The sequence below is a fragment of the Triplophysa rosa genome, linkage group LG4 (genome assembly GCF_024868665.1).
Source record: "Triplophysa rosa linkage group LG4, Trosa_1v2, whole genome shotgun sequence".
Lineage (NCBI taxonomy): Eukaryota > Metazoa > Chordata > Actinopteri > Cypriniformes > Nemacheilidae > Triplophysa > Triplophysa rosa.
The window spans coordinates 10,213,156-10,236,787 of NC_079893.1; the positions used below are offsets into that span (position 1 = coordinate 10,213,156).

Genomic DNA, 23,632 nt, shown 5'->3' on the forward strand with positions numbered 1-23,632 from the left:
ATTACTCCGTGAATCCTCTTTCACGGTTTTAGAGATTTGTGCCCATGTTGCATTATTTGTGAGATTTCTATGATGTTTAATGTCCCGGCCAAAGGATGTAGTCGCTTTTAGCAACTTGTTGGCAACCGCCGTTTTAAGACAAGGCTTTAAAAATAACCATGAGCGGGTTATAAATGGTGTGTTGTTGTATGTCACTGAATAAAAAGTAAAAATGTTTAGAGGTTTTGTTAACCACAGGCGATTTAGCCGAAAAATCCATTGACTTTGGAGCGACAGGAGCGCTAAAACGCTAACCCGCTTCCGGGGTTTGCATACAAAAATACGTCATCCCTGCGTCACTAAAATATTTGTAATTATTTTAAAACAGAACTTGAATTTGTTAAAATAATTTGCGGGGATTTTTTTCGTTTTAAGATCTGGCAATACTGTCTAGTGGGTTAATGAATATTTTCAACTTATTTAGCGAAACGGAGACACGTCAGTAACGCCAAAGCTCATTGGTTCTTGCATCTCTTTTGAAATATCTTTTCTTGAACCATGTCATACTTTTCTTATTGTACCCGTGTTACTAACTTCAAACATTTAGTCCCACCTGGGAACAATACCAAACCAGCTACCAGCAACCTTCTTGAATCTTGACCAACCTGAAATGACCCCTGACCTACTTTACATAGAAGATAAGTGCTTTAAAGTTGAAAGTATCTGCACAAAAAATAGTTCAATGGCCTTTTGGTTTAACTTTATATCAGAGTCATATAAAAGAGGTCACACCGTACATTAGCCACAAGTTATGTATTCATAGGACATTTGTAAGCAGTGCATAAAAACTCAAGGCGACGCTTTGAACATTAAATGTGTTTTAAGGGTACATACGAGTGGATTTTCAATGTCTCGCCGGACACGAAGACTACCACTACAAAGGCTCATAAATGAAGCCCCCTATGTTCACAAAACTTTTACGCTGCCTTTGAACGGTAATAATTCATAATTCATACTCTGAGAGTGCAGTGTTAATGCTCAGTGCAATGATAAAATCGTGTTTCTTAAATTCCTCAGACCACAGACTGAGATTTTTCGGTGCGTCTCTCATCTTCAGAGTACCGTCGGTACTGTTCCCCCAGCAGCGGCTCCAGACTCTCAAGCGAGCGGTATGAGCGTGCCCGGGCAGCACACCCAATGACTCCGCCCACCACCGCCACAATGAGCACCACGGCAACGATCGCTATGGTGATGATTTCTGAGATGGTGTAGGGCCGAGCTGTAGAGAGAGATAAGTGTATTAGGAAATTTGTGCCATTTGTATTTGCTTTGTAAGTAGTGCGTAAAAGTAACGTTAAATCAACATTTAAATAAACATTTTGACTGCTCTGAATTATTCTAGACTATAGTGCTCATGTAGGCTTCTCACTTGGCCACTGAACCTCATAGGTGTAGCCCAGGTTATCTGGGGCAACGACAAACATTTCGGCATTTCTGACCGGCGGCCAAAAAGGAACCATGTTGAATTCTCTGTTGTGACCAATAGGAGCATTTTCCTCAGGATAGGCCACTGTTCCCGCTGTATGTAAAAAAAGCGCACTGGTTAGGATCACACTGTCTCTGCAACACGAAACTGGGTTTTTGGTTATGCATGTGTGTGTGGTTACCAGCGGTGTGCCTCTGAAGCCATTCATCAAAGATGGCATCAGTAAAAGTGTGAAGCAGAACAAAGATGGGGTCGTTTGGTGATAGGTGAGTCTGTCCACCTGTGCCGTTGAGAAACAAATGAGCCAGGTTGTGCAGACTCCTCACCACTGGGTCATAGTTACCCTGGGGAGCACTGTAACCTAGTGACACAACAGATCACTAATTAGGAGTCTTCTCAAATGTTCAGGAATTCCACAATGCTACAGAGTTCAATGCAGGCAAATTAAACAAATGTTGAAATGTGGATCTATTGCTTTAATAGACATTTTCCACAAATAAGGTGCAAGAAGGGCTTGTTTTTAAATGGTAAATGAATAAAGATGCGTGAGAGTTCACCCAAAAAGAAAAATTCTGTCATCATTTACTCACGCTCTTGTCATTTCAAACCTGTATGACTTTCTTTCTTCCGCAGAACACAAAATAAGATATTTTGAAGAATGTTGTTAACTGGCCCCCATTCACTTGCATTGGTTTTTCGTCCATACAATAGAAGTAAATGGGGGCCACTGCTGTTCGGTTACCGACTTTCTTGAAAATATCTTCTTTTGTGTTCCGTGGAAGAAAGAAAGTCATAAAAGTCGGTAATGAAAAGTAAATGATGTAAATGATGACAGAATTGTCATCTTTGGTGTTGTTAAGTATACTTGAAATGAGCTTGAAGTATAAAAACAGGTTTGAATGCAAAGGCTCTTGACGTGTATAAAACTAGTTACTTTTGTGTGATTTGTTCGGTTGAAATGAAAAAGTACACAAAATTTGTGGAATGGCCGTGTGACGTGCAGTTGAGTTGATCTGTGACACCGTACCCTCGACAGTATTCCTAAAACTCTGAGAGGAAGTGGAGTAATATGGTGGCGTGTCAAAAGTGTTCAGTTCTAGGCAGTCGATGACATCCTGCGGTTCTGGTAATCTCTGAACCATAGGTCGAGCCACATTACCAGCAGGATTCCTTCTGATCGGACTTGTCTCTGTACCTGAAAACAGATCGGGCGGAGGAAGCTGAGAAACACGCACCAAATGTCTTGATCATATCCAGCTTTCTGAACGGATTTTGAGAAAAGCACAATGCAAGATTATACCACACAGTGTTATCATCAGTCTCGACTGAGTCACTTGCAAAACACAATCACATGATGCTAATTGTTATGCCCATATACGGTTTTATCTTTTCAGCTTTTGAATGCCTTGAAGGATTAGTTCAAACAGCATGTGAGCAGTCTTATGTCTCGGAATTCATGTGCGCGCGTGCGCGCTGTGCGCATGTGCGTGTCTCACTGTTGCAGATGGTCTCCAATGCCTCACACTCCCCCACATTCTCACAGATCTCCCACCAGGGAAAGGACACAAAATTAGACGTGTGTTCCTGCAGTATAATGTGTGTACGTGTTCGTGCATTGTAAGGGAAGGCGGTGCATGTGACTGCTATGTTGTGCGAATGTGTCTTACTGTTGCAGATGGTCCCAAATGTTTCATACTCCTCCACACTCTCGCAGATGACTCTCCACTGAGAGAACACAGAGTTGGAACTGATGCCGTTTGTGTCAAAGCTGCTTCTGGCTCCCAGCAGGTCATCGGTACAGATATCACACTCGTTGCCTCCGATAGCAAAGTTCCAGTATGGAAGGGCAAACGACGGGTCGCCCAGCATGTCCTACACACACACAATGCAAATCCCCAGCATGTACCATTAGCTGATCTTTCTTTCAAAGGGGGATTGCTGGTATTTCTCCTGCTACATCATGATTAATGGCTTTTTATGTAATTACTGAAATGTTAAAGAAACAGCGCATCCCGTCATTCATCCTAATACTTTGTAATTATTTCCTCCCCTTTCTGTTTTATGACTTTCTTTCATAGAAGATTTTTTGGATTTGTTTGTGCTGGTTCGGAGTATATCTTGGGTTCTTTTTAATATAATGAGTGTGAATGAGGACTGCATGGGGGAAACCTGATTTGATTTAGGTTGGCGTGGGCTAAAAAGCGCTGGTATTTATATGAGTTTGTGGGCAGGAGAGGGCGGTCTGACAATAGCCTTTTATTTGAAAATGAGTTTACTTTTGATAACAACATGCAACAAATTAGCCAATTTTTATTCGGAGACTAGGCAGGTAGTGTATTACAATGACAAAGCAAATCGTGGATATGCTATCGTCAAATGATTGGAAAGTGTTAGTGTTAAATTTTAGTGTTAAAAATGAAAATTCTATCTTGATCATTTACTCACCCTCAAGTTATTCCAATCCTGTGTAAATTGTGTTGTTCTGCTGAACACAAAGAAAGATATTTGGAAGAACGTTTGTAACCAAACAGTTCTGGGGCACTATTGACTATTAGGGAAAAAACTACTATGCTAGTCAATGGTGCCCCAGAACTGTTTAGTTTCCCACATTTTTCAAAATATATTCTTTTGTTTCAACAGAACCAAGAATTTTATACAGTTTTGGAACAATTTCAGGGTGAGTAAAAATGATGAGAGATTTTGTCATTTTTGGGTGAACTATCCCTTTAAGAAGTCACAATAAAGTTCTACACTTTTTTTCTTTCTAGGCTAAAAATGAAAATGTTGGATTATAGAAATAGGATCAAAGTAGATCGATCAGAAAATTTAAATGTAATAAGAACGTAGCACCATAAGATAGGCTATTGTAAACTAGTGATACATGTGATTTGAGATGTGTGACAACCTGGCTGAAATTTCTTGTCACTGAAAACCTTGGTCCACCCTCTTGTAAGGGTTAAAGCAATCTAATTTATTTAAAATGATTCATTTAATTATGATTTCCTCAACAAATCAGTTTATTTATCTAAATGATTTGTTTACGAATCTTATGATCTGAGTCATGTACTCTTTGTAGCCCAATGGTCAGAATAGTGACTTAGTCTGTTTCTCACATGCAGCTATTATATGGCCTCAAAACATATGAAACTGAATCAGTAATCACTTTCATGATATTAAAAAAGTGGCCAAAATGTATTAAAAAAATTCACCCTGTGTGTTCTTCAAAAAGAAGAAATCTTATTCATTTGATTTGGGTCACCTGCATGTCTCTCTCCAGTTGCAGCAGGTGGTATCTATGCCAGGTGACGAATCCCGGCCCTTCGTGAGAGAAATCCACACCTCCGAAGCTCTGCTGACCTGGACCCATGTACGTCTTGCTGACCGAATAGTAGTGGGTCCAGACGAAGTAATTGTAGATGGAGATGTTCTCAAACTGAACAGTTCCATTTGCGCTGAAAATCTCCTGATGCCGGCGAGGGCAGATGACAATGTCAGGATGGACGGTTCTTTTTGCCTGGTCCAGGGCGTTCACAAAAGCTCTTGTTTCGTCTGCAGACATCTGCATTAGGTTACGCCGAACTAACACAAGAGAAACACAGTGGTACACACATGATCATAACAATTTCTAATTCATAACAGAACCTATTAATTTCTCATTTACTAATTCCAAACTTTCTACAATAAAATAACCATGTTAGTTTTGGTTTAATATAAACATATAATATTTGCCTATGATATTTGAACCTCAATGCATTTTGAGTAAAAAATTACTTTGACGTTATAAAAAATGTATAAAAATGATATACGTGAGAAAACTATATCAGTAACAGATTGACTTTAATAGCCCTCAAATAATAAAAAGAAGAAATATAATACTTAAACTCAAAAATACTTAAACTAAAAAAATCTTTAAACTCGGTTTAAAGAAGCCCTGTTTATCTTAAGCCAGGACTGCTTAGTTAAGTTGGGATATTTAAGTATTTAAAATATGAAGTATTTAAAGTATATAAAATGCCTTAGAATAAACATTACTGTCTGCATCTTGAGACAAAACAATGGCACTTATCTAGGGATATGTCAGAGCAACCTGATCTCAAGGTGGCTTTGTCATATGAATTCGTTGTGAATCGTACAAAAACATACGATTACTAGAAAAAAATACTAAAGCCCCACCTCTAACTCCGCCCCTAACCCCAAAGTCACTGGAGCGAAAAATGAGATCGTACGAATTAGCCAAAATTGTGATGTGCAATTTATTAACAGTTAAGACAGCGCAGACAGATTAGCTTGAAGCATGGAAAAGAGGCCATAGTACATGTGTACGTGTATAGGTGTTTGTTCATCCTCACCCACTGTGATTCTTTGATCACAGTTCGGTCCTGTCAGGCCGTGACGGCATCGGCCGCAGTTAAATCCAGTAAAGTTTCCGTTGCATTGACAGGTTCTGTTAAAGAACCGCAGAGGCCATCGTTCACGGTCGTCACGCCCATCGTGAGGATACTGAGGCCCGTGTGGGCGGCGGTCGGCTGCAACTGACACACACTGACCCCTCCCAGTACTGGATCCGCACTCATCATTGGGCAGTCCAGTAGGTGATGGGCAGCAGGTGCCACTCTGGAGACCCTCTGGTGTCATGCACTGACGCGGAAACTGAGCGTTCGCCAGTACAACGCACATAAACATCAAACACACACTCTTCCACATCCTGAAAAGACGTTTATACCTGCATTTATTAAAATATACAAATGAATGCATCGATTATGCCAGTTAAGTGATTTAAAAAGGACAGTAGGCTATTTATTGATTATTTATTAGGAAAATATGTGCTTTTTAATATTTTTGACTTTTAATACTTTTAAGCAATAGGCTATTAAAACATGCAATTATAATTCGAGCAAAAAGATGTAAATGATGCAACTTGTTAAAGAGACTATAAAAATACAATCTTATATATAAAAATATAAAAAATAGTTAGAGTTCATGGGTTTTGCTAAAAACAAAAAAAGCTGTGGCTCCATTTTAGTAGAACCACCAAAGACATTGAAAGAAATAATGTTTTGCCTTTTTCTGCAGAATAAATGCCATCTAAAGAAGCTTTTAAGATCAGGATTATAAAGAATAAGATCCATTTTACTGCAGCATATCCAAAAATGTAAGAAATGTATTACCCTTTCAAAAAGAAACAATGGAAAGCAACAGTTGATTTTGTTCTTTCCGTCTACCTTGTTTCAAAGTTTTTATTTTTAGCTTCTGTAAAGTAGTATATTGCAGTTGTATAACAGAATTCAAGAAGCATCAAAGGATTCGTACACAAATCTCACAACCTGAAACTGTCTAACTTGTTGACTTTGTCCTCAATGTAAACCCACCCACATAGATGTTCTTTGTCAATTTATTACCGTGAGTTTTTTCACGACATATTAAAGAACCTGATATTTTTACACCTACAACCCAGCTTCTCCCAGCCCATTAATTTGTTGAACACATTTATTAAACAAACAAAACAAAAAGGTCAAGATAAAAAAGTAAAGTACCTTATATCATCAGTTCTTTTTCCTTTTATGCCTCACTCTTTTACTCAGACACTCTCTTTCACTGTACTGTAGTGCCCCCCTGTGCTGCCCCCTGGCCAACTCTTTTATACGTACACCCCTCCTGACTGCACTCATCTCTGATCCCTCCATCCCGTGACTAGCAACCAGAAAAGAGAGGGAGAGGAGGGGAGAGAGAGAGAGGGTGAAGCTTTCCATCCTCTTCAATGAATGTGGTTCTTCACTGTATTGGTTTAAAATGTATGTATTGACCTTTTGAGAAATGTAATAGTTCAGTGGTCTATGCTTTTATAAAATTAATAAGGAATAGAACCAAACCGTACAACATCAGTAAGAGAGTGTACATTGCAGATTTGTGTAGTAAGTAAAGAGGAAAACATAACATTTCAATGTTGTTTAATTACCAATAGTGTCAAACATAACACTGCCACAGTCAAACAATTCATTACCATACTTTTATGAAACTTCATTGTAAATAACATCATCTGATGCATTAAAAAAGCTCAGCCAAATAATTGCATTTTGTCTATTGTGCAAATGGTAGTTTTGACCCGGTAACACTTCAATAATTCTTTCCACTAAGAAAAAGGAGATTTTGAGCAACTTTTGGGTGAATAATTCAGAACAGAAAGGTTACCATAAGGTTAGTTGTGAAGTGCGGTTATTGTTCACCTTCATCAAGTCTTGTATAGTGGTGATCGAGGACAAAACATATTGATACAGCTCCATTGTGTACATTATTGAAGACATTTTACAGAAATCACTATATGGTGAATAACCCAGGAGTGACATTGCTGTCAAGACTAATCGGACCATTCATCACACATGTTCACGCTGTCAGAAACTCAATTATTTACTAACACACACACAATTATACTTTTAAGGTCAGCAGTGCTAAACAACAGAGGTTCTGAGGTCATGGGAGGAGTTTGTCTGGGAAGAATCTGGCGGGCCTGTTGTCATAGCAACGTCCTCTTCCTGGACCTGTGAATATTCTGGAAGGTCATCTACAGCAATTCTGAAAACACAAACAAGAACAATGCTGTTGCGTTATTGCGCTCATTAGTTGCACGCATAATGAGTGTGTGCGGTCGTGTACTCACTGTTCGTCGATTGGGATGGTGGTGTCTGTGTTGGTTGCATCATATTCTAAACCTCCATTTCCTCTTGCACACAGTTTCTTTGGGGTTACGTTACTGTTAATAGCATAAAGTCGGATATATTATAAGAAAGGAATTGTTACATTCATTTTGAAACATAAGTTTCTACTGTTATAGACGAGAGGTGGGTAGGGGAGTTTTTTTATTGGGTGTTCGCTGCGCTGCGCAGACTGATCGGCGTATGACCCACTCGAATCACTTTAACGTCGGTAACCGATCGGTCTGCGCAGCGCCGCATGACGCTCAACACAACTATTTTTAAACCGTAGTCTTCCGACTCTTCCCCAAAAGCATCTGCAATAAAAAATAATTGCATTGTGGCCATATGACACTACAACTGCCATGAGCACTACCTGCACACACTGTTTGATCTTTGATCCGTTCGTGAAGCCTTGCGCTCTATTATCCATCTCTACAGCTGCTTGTAAGTTCTTCGCAAGTTTGCTTGTGAGTTAATGTTAGATTTGCCATCTGAAAAGTGTTCGTTTTCATGATTTGATGTCCCAAACTAGCGCAAGGTAATTCACGTCTGATGTTAATATCACTGAAAATAACTTTCACCTTCTGCACTTTGGTTTTGGTGTCTGGTATTACTATGGTCTCAAATAATTACTGAACAACAGCACAAAAGTATTTTCTCATTGTTTACACAATACACCACCACGTTTAATATATATATGTAAATTTAATATGAAGCTACTCTTATTATATATAGACTGCATGGTTCCATAAAAGGAGCATTACACACAACTTTGCATTTGTCTTGGTTTGCGTATGTACATTGGCCATTTCATTAGAATGTAAACGGTTCTAATTTTATTACGTTTGAGCACACCAAACGTAATAAAATCACATTTTGTGCTTTAAATGTACAATAAATCGCTTCAAAACGTACTTAGTGCAATTTGTTCAATTTGTTACGTGTAAACAGGACATGTTCGCATAGACGTTTCAAGGGATGTACGCACGCGCCTGGCACGAAGTTCACTTCCTGTCTGTGTGTGATTATCTTTCTGCCTAGTGGCTAGTAAAACAACAATTTATTTTATATTTAATAGATATTAATATTCACTGATATTAATATTTTATTGTATATTACTTGTATTCAATTAAAATACTCACAGTTATTGATTCTTTGCAAAGGTCTAAGAAGTTAAAGGCGGGGTGTCCGATTTCCGAATTACGCTTGTTTAGACAAAGTCGGGCCGAGTACCAAAACAACCTATAGCCAATCAGCACTAAGGTGCACAGTGCACAGGATGGACATTAGTCGAGCCGAGCGCTGACGAAAGCTAAAGATGGGGGTAGGGGTGTGTCTGTTTTGGTGATTGAACATCAACAACGGCTATGAGAAAACGGACACCCCGCCTTTAAGTTTGGGCCTCATAATGTTTGTTGATGTTGTTGCCACTGAAACTGTCTATATCTAGGGCTGCACATGTATCTAAATGACATCTGTGCAGCTATTGCAGTGGTGTTTCAATAACCCCTCCTCTTTTCAAAGTCTTGTGACAACACTCACATACAGTACAGACCTGTTTGGCTTTCTCCTGCACTTCAGAATGTAGACAATGGTGACAGCAGTTTGCAGGATGAGAAAGAAGGCTGCCGCTATGGCTCCTATCTTCCAAGCTTCCTGCCCTGAGGCTTTGGAATCTGAAATGTAAAAGAGATCACTGTCAAAAATAACAAGTTGAATAAATAAAAAAGAAGAGAAATGGGCAGGTGTGACTATCTATAGAGCCTTCCATCTATTAAACTGATGCAATGCTGAAATCACCCCACCCTGCGAATACATGTATCTTCATGCATTTTATTCCCATAAGTGCATTTCTTTCATCCAAATGTGATTTTTTGTCTTTGGCATTGAACCCTGTTTATCATGACATTGTCTCACAAGTGGAGTCATTGGGTTCCTCCGCTCGTGCTTCACTTTCTTTAAGCCCCAGGCCAAGGGTGGGTGTGGGGGGGAGGTCCACAACAGAGTTCACCAGTGCTGGTTCACCATGACTGTTCTCAAATGGGTCCCTGGAGGTAATAATTTCATTCACGTCATTGATTTCATGCGCTCTACCTGTAAAAGAATAAGAAGTTTCTACACAGTCATTGTGTTGTGTCCACATACTGCGGGTATCAGTAGGTTTTAAAGAAGGGGATCATTAACAGTCATACCGCCTGTTGCTTGAACCTTTTTAATGACAGGCTCCTGCCACTTCATTGACCCTTTAGTGTTCACGATGACCTCTGTTGTGAAAAGAGAGAGACATTTAACAGGGTGGTGAAAATTACAACAGAATGGTGACACGAGAGCTTGGGGTAATATATGGAATTTGAAGTTATGCTTTCACGGTCTATATACATACATGTGACTAGAAAAGCTGTTCAATATACAGTATAGATGACTGGCACCAAGAAAGCTTTACAAAAGAGTTTGTGTGTATCTTCATAATTTACAATTTGGTATAATTGGCACAGATCTGTAATTTTGTGTGAATTTTGTACAATGTCCAGAATTTTCCCAAAATGCTTACTCTCATTTAAAATAGAACCATTAAGCTGTTATCTAATGCATGGGATTTAAAGTCACTGTGAAATTGACAACTCTCATTTTTTTATGGAATATTGAAGTGTTTTTTATAGTGTTCACTTTTTATTCATGTGCCCTCATAATCTTTAATAAAAAAATGTTAACCTCCTCCACCATCGAAACAACCTCTCTTCACTTCCTGTAATAAGTAATGGCGTGTGGGCGGGGCTATCGGAGACTCGTTTCTGCCCAGGAAAAGATTTTGGGGATTATCAATTAGCAACTGACAATGACCCAATCAGTCCCGCCCTACATTTTTTTCTCATCTCGGAAGCCATTTCACTTACACGTCACAAGATGGAAAAAAAGATAATCGCTACTCCCGTTTTATGCCTACTTTAAAGCTGCAATCCATAACGTTTGCCTCTCTATCGCCATCTCTGTTTGAAACCCAAATTTGCAGGTTACAATAAGTACTTATCTTTATGTGCATTGATCATACCCGATAGTTTACAGTAACTTAAACATTATTAACTTTTAAAACGTATAAACATTTTTTTTTTTAAATACGTTATGGATGGCAGCTTTAAGAAATGCTTTGAAATACAACCCACTGCAAACAAATGTCATGAGACTCAGTAAAGTCTAGTGCTTTTAGCATATTTGGAGAGTAAAGTCTACACTATGGATATTAGGGTTAAGGGGTATCTTAGTCTCAGCGGGTTGAGTGTGTTTCTGTATGTAGGTCACAGGAACAGCAGGAGAAGAAACATATAGGGCAGTGGTTTATCAGAATTTAGCATATAAAACTGGCCATTATCTTGCTGGTCGCTATGAGGTTTCCATACGGTAAATGTTCAAATAAAACTGTTTATTAGAGATAACATTTTTACGGAACCCATTTTGCATATGTTTCAGTCATCTATTTCCTCATGTACTGTAGAGGAGTGCTCATGTGCTCCACCCCCACACTATTGTCTATTCTATTAAATTATATTATATTCTGTGTTTTCAGTAACATTCTCCTCCACTGTTTCAATTCAAAATCTAAATAATGTGATGCCATGCCCACGGTGCACAGCTTGACTGAGGCAGTGCATTTCAGCAGTGTGATTGTTGAATTGATGGCAGATCATGACTCAGAGAGCACCCAGGGGCCAGACTTTAGACAGTCATCTTCAGAGAGGCATGCTATAAATCTTAAGGCTGTTATAAACTGAAGGGATGCCCTCAGGCGGCTAAGTTCCTTTGCCGTATATTGTAAGTGCAAGGAGCAGACAGTGAAGCCTAATTACATTTACGTGAATTCTGAAACCGTAGCAAACCCGGTAATTTGCCACTTTGTGGACAACGGCTTTAGAAAGCGCTAAGCATTTGTAAGCTTCAACATGAAGGTAAATTTGCAGTTTCATGGTTCAACCTTATTGGATTTTTATGGTTTGGGGTGGTCTTGGGTAGCAATTATGCATTACAGAAATTGCAATACCTGCTTCCTGTTGAGTTTCCACTGTTGCTGTTTTTCCGGTAGGTGGGACCTCATCCTCTCCTAAAAACGTCTGAAGCTCAGTTTCTGTTTTTACCTTCTCTGCTTCAACTTCTGCTTCATGTTCTTCTTCTAACTGTTCCTCAACTACTACACCACCTACACCCTCCACCACTATCCCAGTGTTTCTTTCCTCTTGTCTTATCTCTGATTCTGTCTCTGCCTCTGGTCTTTCCATATCTCCAGGTAGCATTTTTACATCTTCTTGGAGCCCTTCTGATTTAACATCTTCACTGGCTATTGTCACCTCTACTCTCTCTGTTTCCACAGTCTTCTCCATCTCAGACACTTGAGGCTTCCATGCGTTTTCTGGCACTCCTGCACTTCTTTCAACCTCCTCGCCTCCTGCTTCTCTTCCTGGTTTGTTTTCATTTCGTATGTCAGCTGTAAATGCGTGGACAGGTGATTCCTCCATTTCCAAATGCTCAGCAAAGTTATCAGTATTTGGTTCACCCACTTTAACAACCTGAGGGCCTAACAAAACTGACTCCCCACCTGACTTTTCTTGTTCCTCAACAGACTCCACCTCAATGACTGACTCAACTGCTTTTAGAATTGATTCTTCTGTTGTTTTGACCGGCTCTGAATCGGATCGCTCTTGAAACGTTTCATGTTCTATAAGTCTTGAAGGTTCCTTGTCTGTATCTTGAGTAAGCTTTGCTTTTTGAGCAGGTCCCTGAACTGATTCCTCATCTGTTTGTTCATTTGATTCTGACACGTGGGCATCTGGTTCTCCCGCAGTGAGAACCGCTGTCTCCTCTTCACTAACTCGCACTGCAGCTGCTTCTGTTGTATGATCTGCCACGTTCTCTGACATTGGTGGCTGCTCTGTTGGAGTCTTCCGTGGTACATGTTCTTCTGCAGTCTTCTCCAAGGCCTCATGTACGGCACCTTCTGTTGATATCTGTATTGCCTGCTCAAAGGCTGCCTTCACCGCATTAATCACATCACCAAGGCTCGGTGGGGCTAGCTCGGGGTCAAGGGAGGGGGTAGCAGCATCTGTGAATGGAGAAAAGACAACTTGAGAATTTAGAGTACAGAAGATTCAATTGGGTCACATCAGCAGACAGTGTCAGTGAACATTATGAACGTTCGCAGCCAAACTCTGTCTGTTATGTAAGAATAGTGCAGGATGTGTCTGTGAAATCCACTGTTAAAAGCATAATTGTTAGCAACGCATACGTCATGAGTTCCGTTCCCAAGGAACATACATACTAATTAAAATACGTACCTTGAATGCAAAGTTGCATTTGAATGGAAGTGTTTGAATGCATAGATGTAAATGTATAGTCAAACGTAGCATTGCATTTGCTTATAAGATTACCAAAAATCATGTCATTAACCATGAAGAATCTTAAAAATGTTGAACCATGACTTAGTATGCACTTTTTGTGCGTACGGTCACTTGACTGAAATGTTCTTGATCTGAAGGCATATGTCTAATGTTTGAAATCAGTTATCTGGGAGAAACTTGAATTGTGCCAGAATTTTACTTTTCTTCATTTCAAAACAAATTAAAAGAAGTTTTTGAAATTGATGACTTGGACCAAATATAAAAGATAAGCCAGCGAACAAAAGCCTGGAATAGATGGGAACTCCTTTAATACCTACTGAACAGCATCCCAGGTGGATACTTCATTAAAAGCTTCTTGATAGAATGCCAAAGTGCGTGAAAATTTTAGGCAAAGGGTGACCGCTTCAAAGATATCAAGGTACAACATGGTTGTGATTTATTTCAATTTTTCACAACATAATTGCCATAGAGTTATTTTGTAGTTTCTAACATTTTAAAATCTGGAAAAAACAAATAAAAAAGGATGACCCTAAACTTTCGAACGTAGTGTACATACTTAACAGTCCATCACACAAGAAAGCTGGAAAACTAATGGAGTAATACAAGCAATGAGAAATGAAAATTAGGAATGAAAATAGCTACTAAACTGTACAGTTGTTCAACTTTTGTACATGACCAATTAAAAAATTGCAATTGAATCATAGACCTGAAATGAAAAATCCTCTATCAGGAGTCTATTGACATTGGTTTGTTTGTAACAGTCAACTCAAGCTAAGGCTGCCAGCGCTGTGGTTATCAGTCAGACCTCGCAAACTCATTTGAAGTTGTTAATGGCTTCCGAACTGGTTGACAAGTTGAAATCTGGGTTTTCGGCCAATCCTCAACAAAGCTGCCATTAGAAAGTCCAGGAAAATTGATTATGTAGATACAGAAGCATTTCAGAAATTGATTTCAACCATAGACACAGTCAATGAATCAGTGAAACATATTGACATCTAATGCTGACTCAACATAGGTCATGCTTTTTTGCCCAGAGAGTAATTCTCGTGCCCAGATAGTACAGTATGCTTTTTGCAGTCTTCATTTAGACAGCAGAAATTAAATTCGTTCATATCTGCTTTCAAACAAAAATCACAGCATCAGTCAAGGAAAAATTACCATACCTTGTGCTTGGCAAAGATGAAAGAGCAACATCACTATCAATCCATTATGAGAATACAACCCCATGATGGAAAACCAGATGTCCCAGGCTGTTTTCTATTTTGTAGTGTCTATCTGCCTGTGGATCTGTGTTTGAACTGAGAAGTAAAGCTGTAATCGTTCTTCAGCTATGTTGGACACCAAAGTGGAGATGTGTGGATGTGGCTGTAGAAAAAAGTCCTTGATCTACCTTTCAGAAAGAGAAAAGATTCGCTCTCGTCTGGAAAAGTCGCAGGACTCTGCAGAATGCTCGGAGTAGTGGCAGCAGGCCGAGACGGCATGTCTCACCTCTATTGCAATTAATACCCACCTGTGAGTTTGTCAGGGCAGAACAAGAGGTCCAAGCATTCAGACGGGAAGAAAAAATCTGGAAATATAACAGTGCGTTTGCATTTAGTCATTGACAGACTATTTCAAAGTGAATTTTGAGTTTTTATTTTTCTAAAAACATTCTGAATTTATAAGTGCCTTTGCCTGTGATTGTGGTATAGATAACTGCTCAAAGAGGAGTTTTTTGTTCAGCTGTTTTTATTAAAGGTTGTGATAGTCTTAGTGGAGGTTGAGGTTGGCTTGTTGAACCGCAGTGTAGAGCTAGTAAGGCCTCTGAAAAGCAATTTTATGCTTCATTGTGAAGGACGAGCAATGAGATAAGTGCAAATATTTACATTTTTTATCTTGTAGACACTTTTATCCAGGTATACAGTACATTTTAGATATTTAGGTGTTCCCTAGCGATGTTATTATCATAAAACAAAAACAATTGAAAAATGTCTGTAAATAATTAATATAATATACACCAGAATATAAGAAAAACGTAAATTAAATGAAAAGAAATACACTGAAATAAGTTTAAGTTGAGGCAGTAAAATTATTAACTAACATACTAAACTAAATCTGTAACTCAAATAAAAATAAATTAAACCTAAATAGAAAAAACAATAAGAAGAAATAAATGAATGAATGATCAAAGACAAAATCACAATACAATTTTAAACTAAAATTAACATTCAATCTAATAAAATAAAAGCATATAATAAACATTTGTAATGAAGAAAATTAATATATTGGCACAATAATATTTTTGTCTACAAATCAAATTTTTTATCTTAAGCATACACCTTCAGAGACCGAAAGGATTTTAAGATTACGAGAAACATTTCAGTCAGGTGAACTTAACATTACGAGAAACATTTCACATAACATAAACTTAGTAAACTTAGTACACAATACACGCTGATTTGCTACTCATTGATTTTTACTATTTGTTGATAATCCAAAACAGTCTCACAGGAATTCGCAATTATTTTACAAGATGGCTAATTCGTATGAATTTTTATGATCTTATTTATAAGTTTTAGTACAGTTTGCTTTCGTGCCAGTGACATTAGGTTTAGAGGTGGGGTTGGGGCTTAAGTATTGCTTTATTTCTAATAATCGTATGGTTTTGTACTATTCACATCTTACAGATTCATACGAATTAGCCACCTTATAAAATAATTACGAATTTCCGTAAGATCAGGTTGTATCTGCATCTTTTCTACTGATGTTTTATCATTTTGATAAAGCACAGTTAGCCAACTATGGTCGCAAGTTCCTTCGTTTCAGCATAGTTCAACGATTCAAGTGTTTTCCAAAACTCTCGTTCCAATGATCAATCACAAGCAGCACCACAAAGTTGCGTTGTTGGAACTACAGGTCTAGAGCTGTGGTTAAAAGCATAGTTCCTTATTATTATGACATCTAGACTTACATACATCATGCTTTTGAGCAAGGTAAACCAGCAACATGCAGTGCATTCTATATCCATCATTCTAAATATACAAATTATTATAGTTTTCAGATGCAGTGTACATTATTTACAGCAATGATATGACATTGAATCGATCTAAATGGATTAATTAGAAGACGGTATTACCCCACCACCTATGTGACGTCATCAACTATGTTGTTGAACCAACGTGGTTTAAATGACAAATGTGCGACGAAGTTACTATGTTTTCGGGAAACAGTCGTGGGTAGCCAGTTCAAACGATGCATCGTACTATGGTATGGTGGTTAACCAGCGAGGTATGTCGTTGTTCGGGAAACGCACCCCTGATGGACTAGAAATCAAACTAATTTTATATTGCCATCCAACCAAAACCACCTGAATCTTCTCCTCATTATGTAGCTTGCGAAAATTGGAGTTGCAACTTCAATTCAAGGAATTCCAGCAATGATCTAGGCATTCCAAAAGCAGGCGTGATCCCAGTCATTCCTTTTCCCTCATTTTGTAATTCACATCATATCTAGTTCACATGACCAGCATAGCTTCTAGCACATTGCCCCAGCACAAAACCTTCAACTTTGTTGTAAGAGCGTTTGTTCTGTATACGCAGTGTTCCAGATAAGGAGTCGCATTGTGTTTGATAACGTTCGCTCATATGACAAAACCGCTCTCATGAGAGAGCTCAAGTTTTAGTAGGCCTACTCCTGAAGGGCACGACTCAATCAATGGTTCTGTGTTAGATTGATGATGTCATGAACGGCACAATGGAATTTTGAATGGTCACCAAAAAAATGTTTGTTGCGCCCTAAATAAAAACTAAATCTCAGGGCTGTGGACAGAAATTCCTTCTGCTTTATTATTCTCCGAGGATTTTTGGCACTGTGGTTCGTGACTGCAGGGAGATTAGACCAGTGTAGTCTGACAGTGAGCTATGCTAATGCAGTCGCATGCCGCTCACATTGTGTGCGCTAAATCCCGGCAGGAGAGAAGCACTGTTAGCTTGTGACTACACTGGAATTACTGAGCCATGCAACTCAAGACCCAAACACACCCGTGTAGCAGGAGGCTGTTGAACTCAAAGCCCCAAAAGGGTAAACAATTCCGGCTTTAAGTTTCAAAGGGGAGATTTTTGTGGCGCTGATGACTTTTCGAGATGTTTGAATGGCATATGCGCGGACAGTGTGAGTTGAGACAAGAGGATCGCCATTAAAAAGCGCCATAGGGAATGCTGTGATTGCCTCATCACACCTACAGCAAACCCTTAATGATTCTGCTAACTCTTTGAAACACCACACAAGGGATTTTTCAAGTGCAGCTGTGGTTTCTATCTTTTGTTTTGTCCCTCTGGATCAGAGTGCAGACTTTCCTATAAACTCCACTGTAGAGAGAGAGAGAGATTGCAGACGTTATTAATATCATAAGTGCACCCCCTACAAAAGCGTACTGTGGTGGTACTGTGGTAAAATAATGGCATCACGTGGTAATACCATGGTAATTTTAAGAACACCACGCTACAGGGTATACCATTTGCTAAGTATAGTGTTTCTTCTTGCACTTAAAAGGATACTTCACCCAAAAATTAAAACTATTTTAGTCATTTACCTCATGTCATTCCAAACCTGTATGAGTACAAAAGAAGATATTTTGAAGAATGCTGGTAACCAAACAACACTGCCCCTATTGACTTCCATTGTATGGACACAAAACCATTGAAATATTTCTCGAAATATACTTTTTAGTCATATACATGATGACGGCGGTGAATGAATAATGAGAGAATTTTTATTATTGGGTCAACCATCCCTTTAAGTCTTTCAGCAAATTGCAGACAATGTGGTTTGCTATGTTTAAGTATGTTGCTGGTAGATTTGAAAGAAGCCAGCAAAAATGTAAAAAAAAATGCAAAAGCAGATCATTAAAGACATCACGACTGATATAAACAGCTATAGTCCAATCATTAGCGAACACTGGGTGTGATCAAAGTTTCTCATTTGAATCATTATGACAGCAGCTAAAAAAAATGATTCACTATCGTGTGTGCCAGGCATAAAAAACACCACTAATTATTTTGAAAATCTAACAGCGATGATGTCATGCTACCTAAAAACGGTGTTGTCGCTTGTGTTCCTGCGTGTTCCGAATGTGCGGAAGGGAGAGCGGAGGAAGAGAGGGAGAGAGCATGTTTGATGTGGATTTCGAGGTATCTAGGACATCTTTTTGGGTCAAAAACTTCAGAAATTCTGTTTTGCGAAAGCTTCCATTTTTCATATGGAAATCAGCACCATGGAAGCAACAGAAACAACAGCACCAATGATGTATTCGCTATTAATATTCAGAGAGAAAGTTCTAATTTATGCAGCCTTCGTTAGGAAACTTATCAAAGGAGAAAGCCAGTAACATTAGCATTGGTCGATAGACACCCTGATTTTGCTGCGTTTTGGGGAATGTTTGTCTATGTGTTGCTTGGTGCAACATGGATATGTTGTCGAAAGCTTTTTCCTCATTCAATTTGGAGAATATGTGTAAAATTGTACCTCTTCAAAGATGAAGTGTGGAATATTTTTACTGTGTTCAATGGTGCAAGTTTGCATTGGGACTGTTTGTCAGATTAATGAAAGATGGAGGTAGTGTTTAGGAATCTGTATTTATTACACTTTCAAAACTGTAATTATTTTTGCAATACTTAATCAAAAATGCAAGTAGAACCTATCTGCTGTAATTACTTTTCTAACGCTAAACATGCAGTTAATGCACAAGGGCGCTTGTCCAAAAGGGGACTCTAAAAATAGAATCTGTATAGTTTATGTATGATGGGCTGCCGTAGTGATTTATTGATGTAAACATGGCTGGACTGTAAGGTCTTAGATCTATTGATTCATGTCATCCAAATGGAATTTCACTAGCTTAATACCAATTTAATTATACCTTTTGACTGACAACAAACCTACATCCGATAGAAATTCATTTGGATATGATTCTGGTCCAAATAGGTGTTTTAAGTCTATTGGGGAGAAGCTATAACGTTTGTGTTTATGCAGGAAGTAAGCGAAAATGTTACATTGCATTTACATCATGCATATAGCAGATGCTTTTATCCAAGGCAACTGACAGAGCATTTATTTAAATGCATGTGTGTTTTCTGGGAGTCGAACCTACACCCTTTGTATAGCAATGCAATGCTCGACAAGAAAATATTTGATGATTTTTGGAATTTAGGTTTGGAGTTTAGTTTGTCTAAAACGAAAAAACACTGCTAGATTTTAATGATATGTAAGTTTTAGTTTGGATATAAATGTATCATATAAATTTAATAATATATTAATAATTAATAATAATTTAAATGAATAATAATTTATAATAAAACATTAATAAATAGCCTACATTTATTAATAATCTACACTGAAAATTAAAAAGTGCCTTAGATAAAGACAGTTTAGTCCGAAAACGTAAAAAAACTGATGTCTGATCAGGGCTTTAAGGAGAACAGTATGTACAGCAGCATGTAGTTAATTGAAATAATAAAATCATCCATGTTATTTGTACATGTTAATACCATACTACACGACACGTTGTGTGCTTATGTAAAGGTTGTGTATTTTGTGTAGGCGGGAAATCCTTTCTTATTGTATTAAAGCTTTTCAGTCTGTGGTTAATTTTACTCGTGACGTAGCCTATCTGTGTCCCGTGAAGAGGTCAATGGGTTCGTGAGGGTGTTTTTGCGATCCTTTTTTTAAATACAGACCATGTAGGTATAGGCCTAGAAAAGGGACACACTGAGCCACAAAGAACGATATCTTTCGTCACTCCAACATGTTCCCTCCTTAAACAATGAAAGTCTAGGATGTTACAAACGGAGACGCGAACGGGAGGAATGGGTGGGTGTTTAAAAGAGCTCGTAATACACGAGTCCTGCCGGCAGAGGGCGTGCACGCGGCTTGCTAGAACCCCAATTATATCATAGAAGTGAAACCTTAAACCTTGCATCACTATGTCCCCTCTCACACATCCCCCTTCTCTCTCCATAATTTACACTTTCTCACACAAACAATACTATTTCCTTATCTGTAGTATTATTGTTTTAGGCTGTCACTATCACACGCATAATTTGCACGGGACGCGATAGAGAAAGAAAAGGAGAGAGAAAGAAAAGGGGAAAAGATTCCTTACAGCATCTTCTCTGAGGCAGAACTGGGTCAGGCTGCCTCCAGGGTGTAAGAGCATCTACCTACCAGTCAAAAAACCTGTGTGTGTGTCTACACCAGCGCTGCACTTGAGTGCATAACTGTATTACATTTTCCACTGATGTCTTAAGGTCTGATGTGTCTCGGATTTACCTTAATGACTCATAACTTTAACGTCAGCTATACCGTCTTAATGGATTTGAGCATGTGTGTGTGTGTGTGTGTGCATGCGTGCCTGCTTGTGTGTGCACGTGAGATGGATGAATGTTCACAAGTGACTGACTGAAGGTTATAGTGTTAGAAAGAATGATTGTCCTCAGCATCGCGGCAGGTTATCAGGTCTTTGCGTGTGTGCGTGCGTCCACCAAATGCTCCCGCAAGGATAGTAAAACCTGAACTCGCTTCCGTTGTGGGGGTCAGCCAAGTGTCCCCACGAGAGAAAGAGGCTTAATAACATTTTAGAAACAGTCTTAGTGAAACTCTAAAAATGCAAGATGAATGTGTGAGGTCGGTTTAGGGGATAGAAAATATTAGCTTGGTATAAAAATAAGATCTAAATGTCCCCAGAACAATTTGTAATACACACAATCTATATGCAGCGGTATTTGATATATACAGTACATATACTGTAGGCAGAAAATAACAAATAATGTGTCAAGTACCATTGCCTCGTCACTTATAAATCATACACAATGAAAGAGCAGGTGTTACCTGTGTTATTTGGATGTGGCCACATGACTTATTCCTTGGCCAAACAGTGGGGGCATTAGTGCCTAGAACGACAGGCCTCAGCAAGATGTCGTTAGAATCGGTGTGCATTGCCGCAAGAAGAGTGACTTGTTGATATGAATTTCAGTCATATATTTTTTTATCGCCTCACAGAAAAAAAACGTTCTCAGCTGGAATCTGGAATAGTTATATGGCGGAAGTAATATTATATAGACGGATAGGACTATGTGATGTTCTTGTAAAAATTGTAATCTTGCACATACTGTAGGTTGTGTGGTTGGGATGCTGTGCTGTCTCTCTGGGTGGGGGGTCTGTATTGTATGGTCTGTTTGTGGCATGATGAATGACCCCGTGTGGACCAAGGGCAAGACAGATGAAGTGGATACACACGTTTCACAGGATCATCTCCATCATCCCAATGGAGTACCCCTATAGGGGCTGATTCGGTTCTCTGAGAAGTTAAAGGTTTGGTAAAGTTTTCTTTAATAAATCCTATTGTTAAAGAAAGGTTTGGGGAATCATGTTTGAACTTTCCTTGTGTACTGAATGTAAATAATATTTGAGATGTAATTTCTCTAGAGGGTTTAGCCAGTGGCATCAGGACCCCATTGATTTCTACAGTATAGGGTTTTCCAGCCTCTTTTTGTCTTAGCAACTCCAGCAGCTACTCCAGGTTCAAGTTTTCATTCATCTATGCCAAATGTGCTCCTTTTAATTTTTTTATTAAAATGATAACAATGGAACCTTAAAAGCCCTTCAAACAGAAGTTGTTTCCTTTTAAAATGAACGAAAAATGTAAAATCTGAACAGTAAAACACTGTGGAAATCTGCTGATTTCATAGATATGCCCATATGTTAGGCTATGCGTGTCATCCAAAAAATGGCTAATTCAGTTGTATATTTTTGTGTTTTTCCTCTTAAAAATAGCAGAATTCAATTTCCTCTTTGAACCTAGTTTTATTTTTAAAGTTATTGTCTGTTTCAGAGTTTTAATAAAGCAAAATCTAAATAGCCTCTGGTACCTAGAATATTATTAAATGATGATGAGAACACAATTTCTGTGAAAACTATAAAGCTCATGTATCTGTACTCTATAGGCACTGAGATGGGCTGTTTACACCAAGTGTCGGGTAAAATGATTTTTTGCGGTGGTAAAACGCACTGACAGCACAAAAGTTGTGTATTCAGGTGTAAATTATTGTAACGCCCATCACTGTCTCTGTCTCCCTCTCCATGAAATTCCCTTGTGATCTAATGAACAGATGATCAAAGCTGTTTCTGGGACTCTGATTCACGTCTTGGTCCCTCTACTGTTTTAGCTCGTGAACGAGGAGAATTTGAGACAAAGGAGATGGAGGAGGATAAAACTGAGGCTGTGTGTGTGCATTTGTGGGTGTGAGAGAGAGAAGGAAAGGGAGAAAGAGTGATAAAGAAGTGTTGATGTGATAGTGATGTTTGTGATATTTAGGTAGAAGATGAAGAAGACAAGAAATAAAATGTTTCTAAAAGTATCTAGCATGTCAACCTGTGTGTGTGTGTGTGTATGTGTGTGCGTGCGTGCGTGCGTGCGTGTGTGTGTGTGTGTGCGTGTGTGTGTGTGTGTGTGTGTTTGTGTTTGTGTTCTCTGACTCTAATTAATCTCTGCAATGTCGCTTTTCGGGTCAGAGGACAAACGCATTAAACACATAAGATGGCTTGAATTTATTTAATGATCCATATTGTATCGTATAATTCGTATCTTATTATTTTAATGATGTGTTTCTGTGACTAATGGCAATAATTAATATGTACATATTTGACTGTGCTAAAATTTTGTACATTTTAGCACATCTGTTTTGGAGAATTATGTCGTAATCTTGTTAAACCTGTCCAATAATTTTGCGATCAGGCTTTATTGTTTCTTCATTTGCAGTGGGGTGTGTGTGTAATGAACAGTGGCTCCTGTGTGTGTTAGCTGGCAATGATTCTTATGAGAAGTGAGACAGTCTTTCACTGAAAGATCCACCACCTGCAGTCTCAGCTGTATGGTGATGAGACGCACACACACAATCATGCACACAAATTCACACATCTCTCTCTCTCACACACACATATACACACACACGCACACACACACACTCTCTCTCTCTCTTTTCTCACATGCACATTGCCGTCTTATCTCACACTCAGAAACAGTGTGAGCACAAGCGACAAAAAAAGGTGTTTCCTCTTAA

General features: G+C 38.7%; 2 protein-coding genes across 5 annotated transcripts in view; both read right to left on the minus strand.

Annotated features, from left to right (window-relative positions):
• Positions 1-1,046: 1,046 nt before the first annotated feature.
• Positions 1,047-7,111, minus strand: tyrp1b (tyrosinase-related protein 1b). 2 transcript variants are annotated; one of them, XM_057331184.1, is made up of 8 exons: positions 7,000-7,111; positions 5,815-6,170; positions 4,725-5,044; positions 3,133-3,337; positions 2,493-2,660; positions 1,647-1,826; positions 1,409-1,558; positions 1,047-1,258 (listed from the first exon to the last, which is right to left on the minus strand). In XM_057331184.1, the coding sequence occupies exons 2-8, from the start codon at positions 6,167-6,169 to the stop codon at positions 1,053-1,055; spliced, it is 1,584 nt and encodes a 527-aa protein (XP_057187167.1). In that variant the 5' UTR covers position 6,170; positions 7,000-7,111; the 3' UTR covers positions 1,047-1,052. The 2 variants fall into 2 exon arrangements, with proteins under 2 accessions (XP_057187167.1, XP_057187168.1); XM_057331185.1 differs by having other exon boundaries at positions 5,815-6,188; positions 7,000-7,109.
• Positions 7,112-7,405: 294 nt separating this feature from the next.
• The window catches only part of si:dkeyp-118a3.2 (uncharacterized), a 28,099-nt gene continuing 11,872 nt past the window's right edge, over positions 7,406-23,632 (minus strand). For all 3 annotated transcript variants that reach the window (XM_057330797.1, XM_057330796.1, XM_057330795.1), the window contains exons 3-8: positions 12,191-13,246; positions 10,350-10,421; positions 10,075-10,251; positions 9,713-9,833; positions 8,121-8,213; positions 7,406-8,035 (exon numbers count right to left, since the gene is read on the minus strand). In XM_057330797.1, the coding sequence (XP_057186780.1) occupies positions 7,912-8,035; positions 8,121-8,213; positions 9,713-9,833; positions 10,075-10,251; positions 10,350-10,421; positions 12,191-13,064 (1,461 nt within the window). In that variant the 5' untranslated portion in view covers positions 13,065-13,246 and the 3' untranslated portion in view covers positions 7,406-7,911. The remainder of the gene's footprint in view (positions 8,036-8,120; positions 8,214-9,712; positions 9,834-10,074; positions 10,252-10,349; positions 10,422-12,190; positions 13,247-23,632) is intronic.

What these genes read in the sequence shown, in the direction of transcription:
- tyrp1b (XM_057331184.1), bottom strand. Translation starts at nt 6,169, where the DNA reads ATGTGGAAGAGTGTGTGTTTGATGTTTATGTGCGTTGTACTGGCGAAC. An exon ending in TTTTAGGAATACTGTCGAGG is followed by an intron (nt 1,827 to 2,492) that starts GTACGGTGTCAC and finishes TTGTGTCACTAG; the next exon opens with GTTACAGTGCTCCCCAGGGT. An exon ending in CTATGAGGTTCAGTGGCCAA is followed by an intron (nt 1,259 to 1,408) that starts GTGAGAAGCCTA and finishes CTCTCTCTACAG; the next exon opens with CTCGGCCCTACACCATCTCA.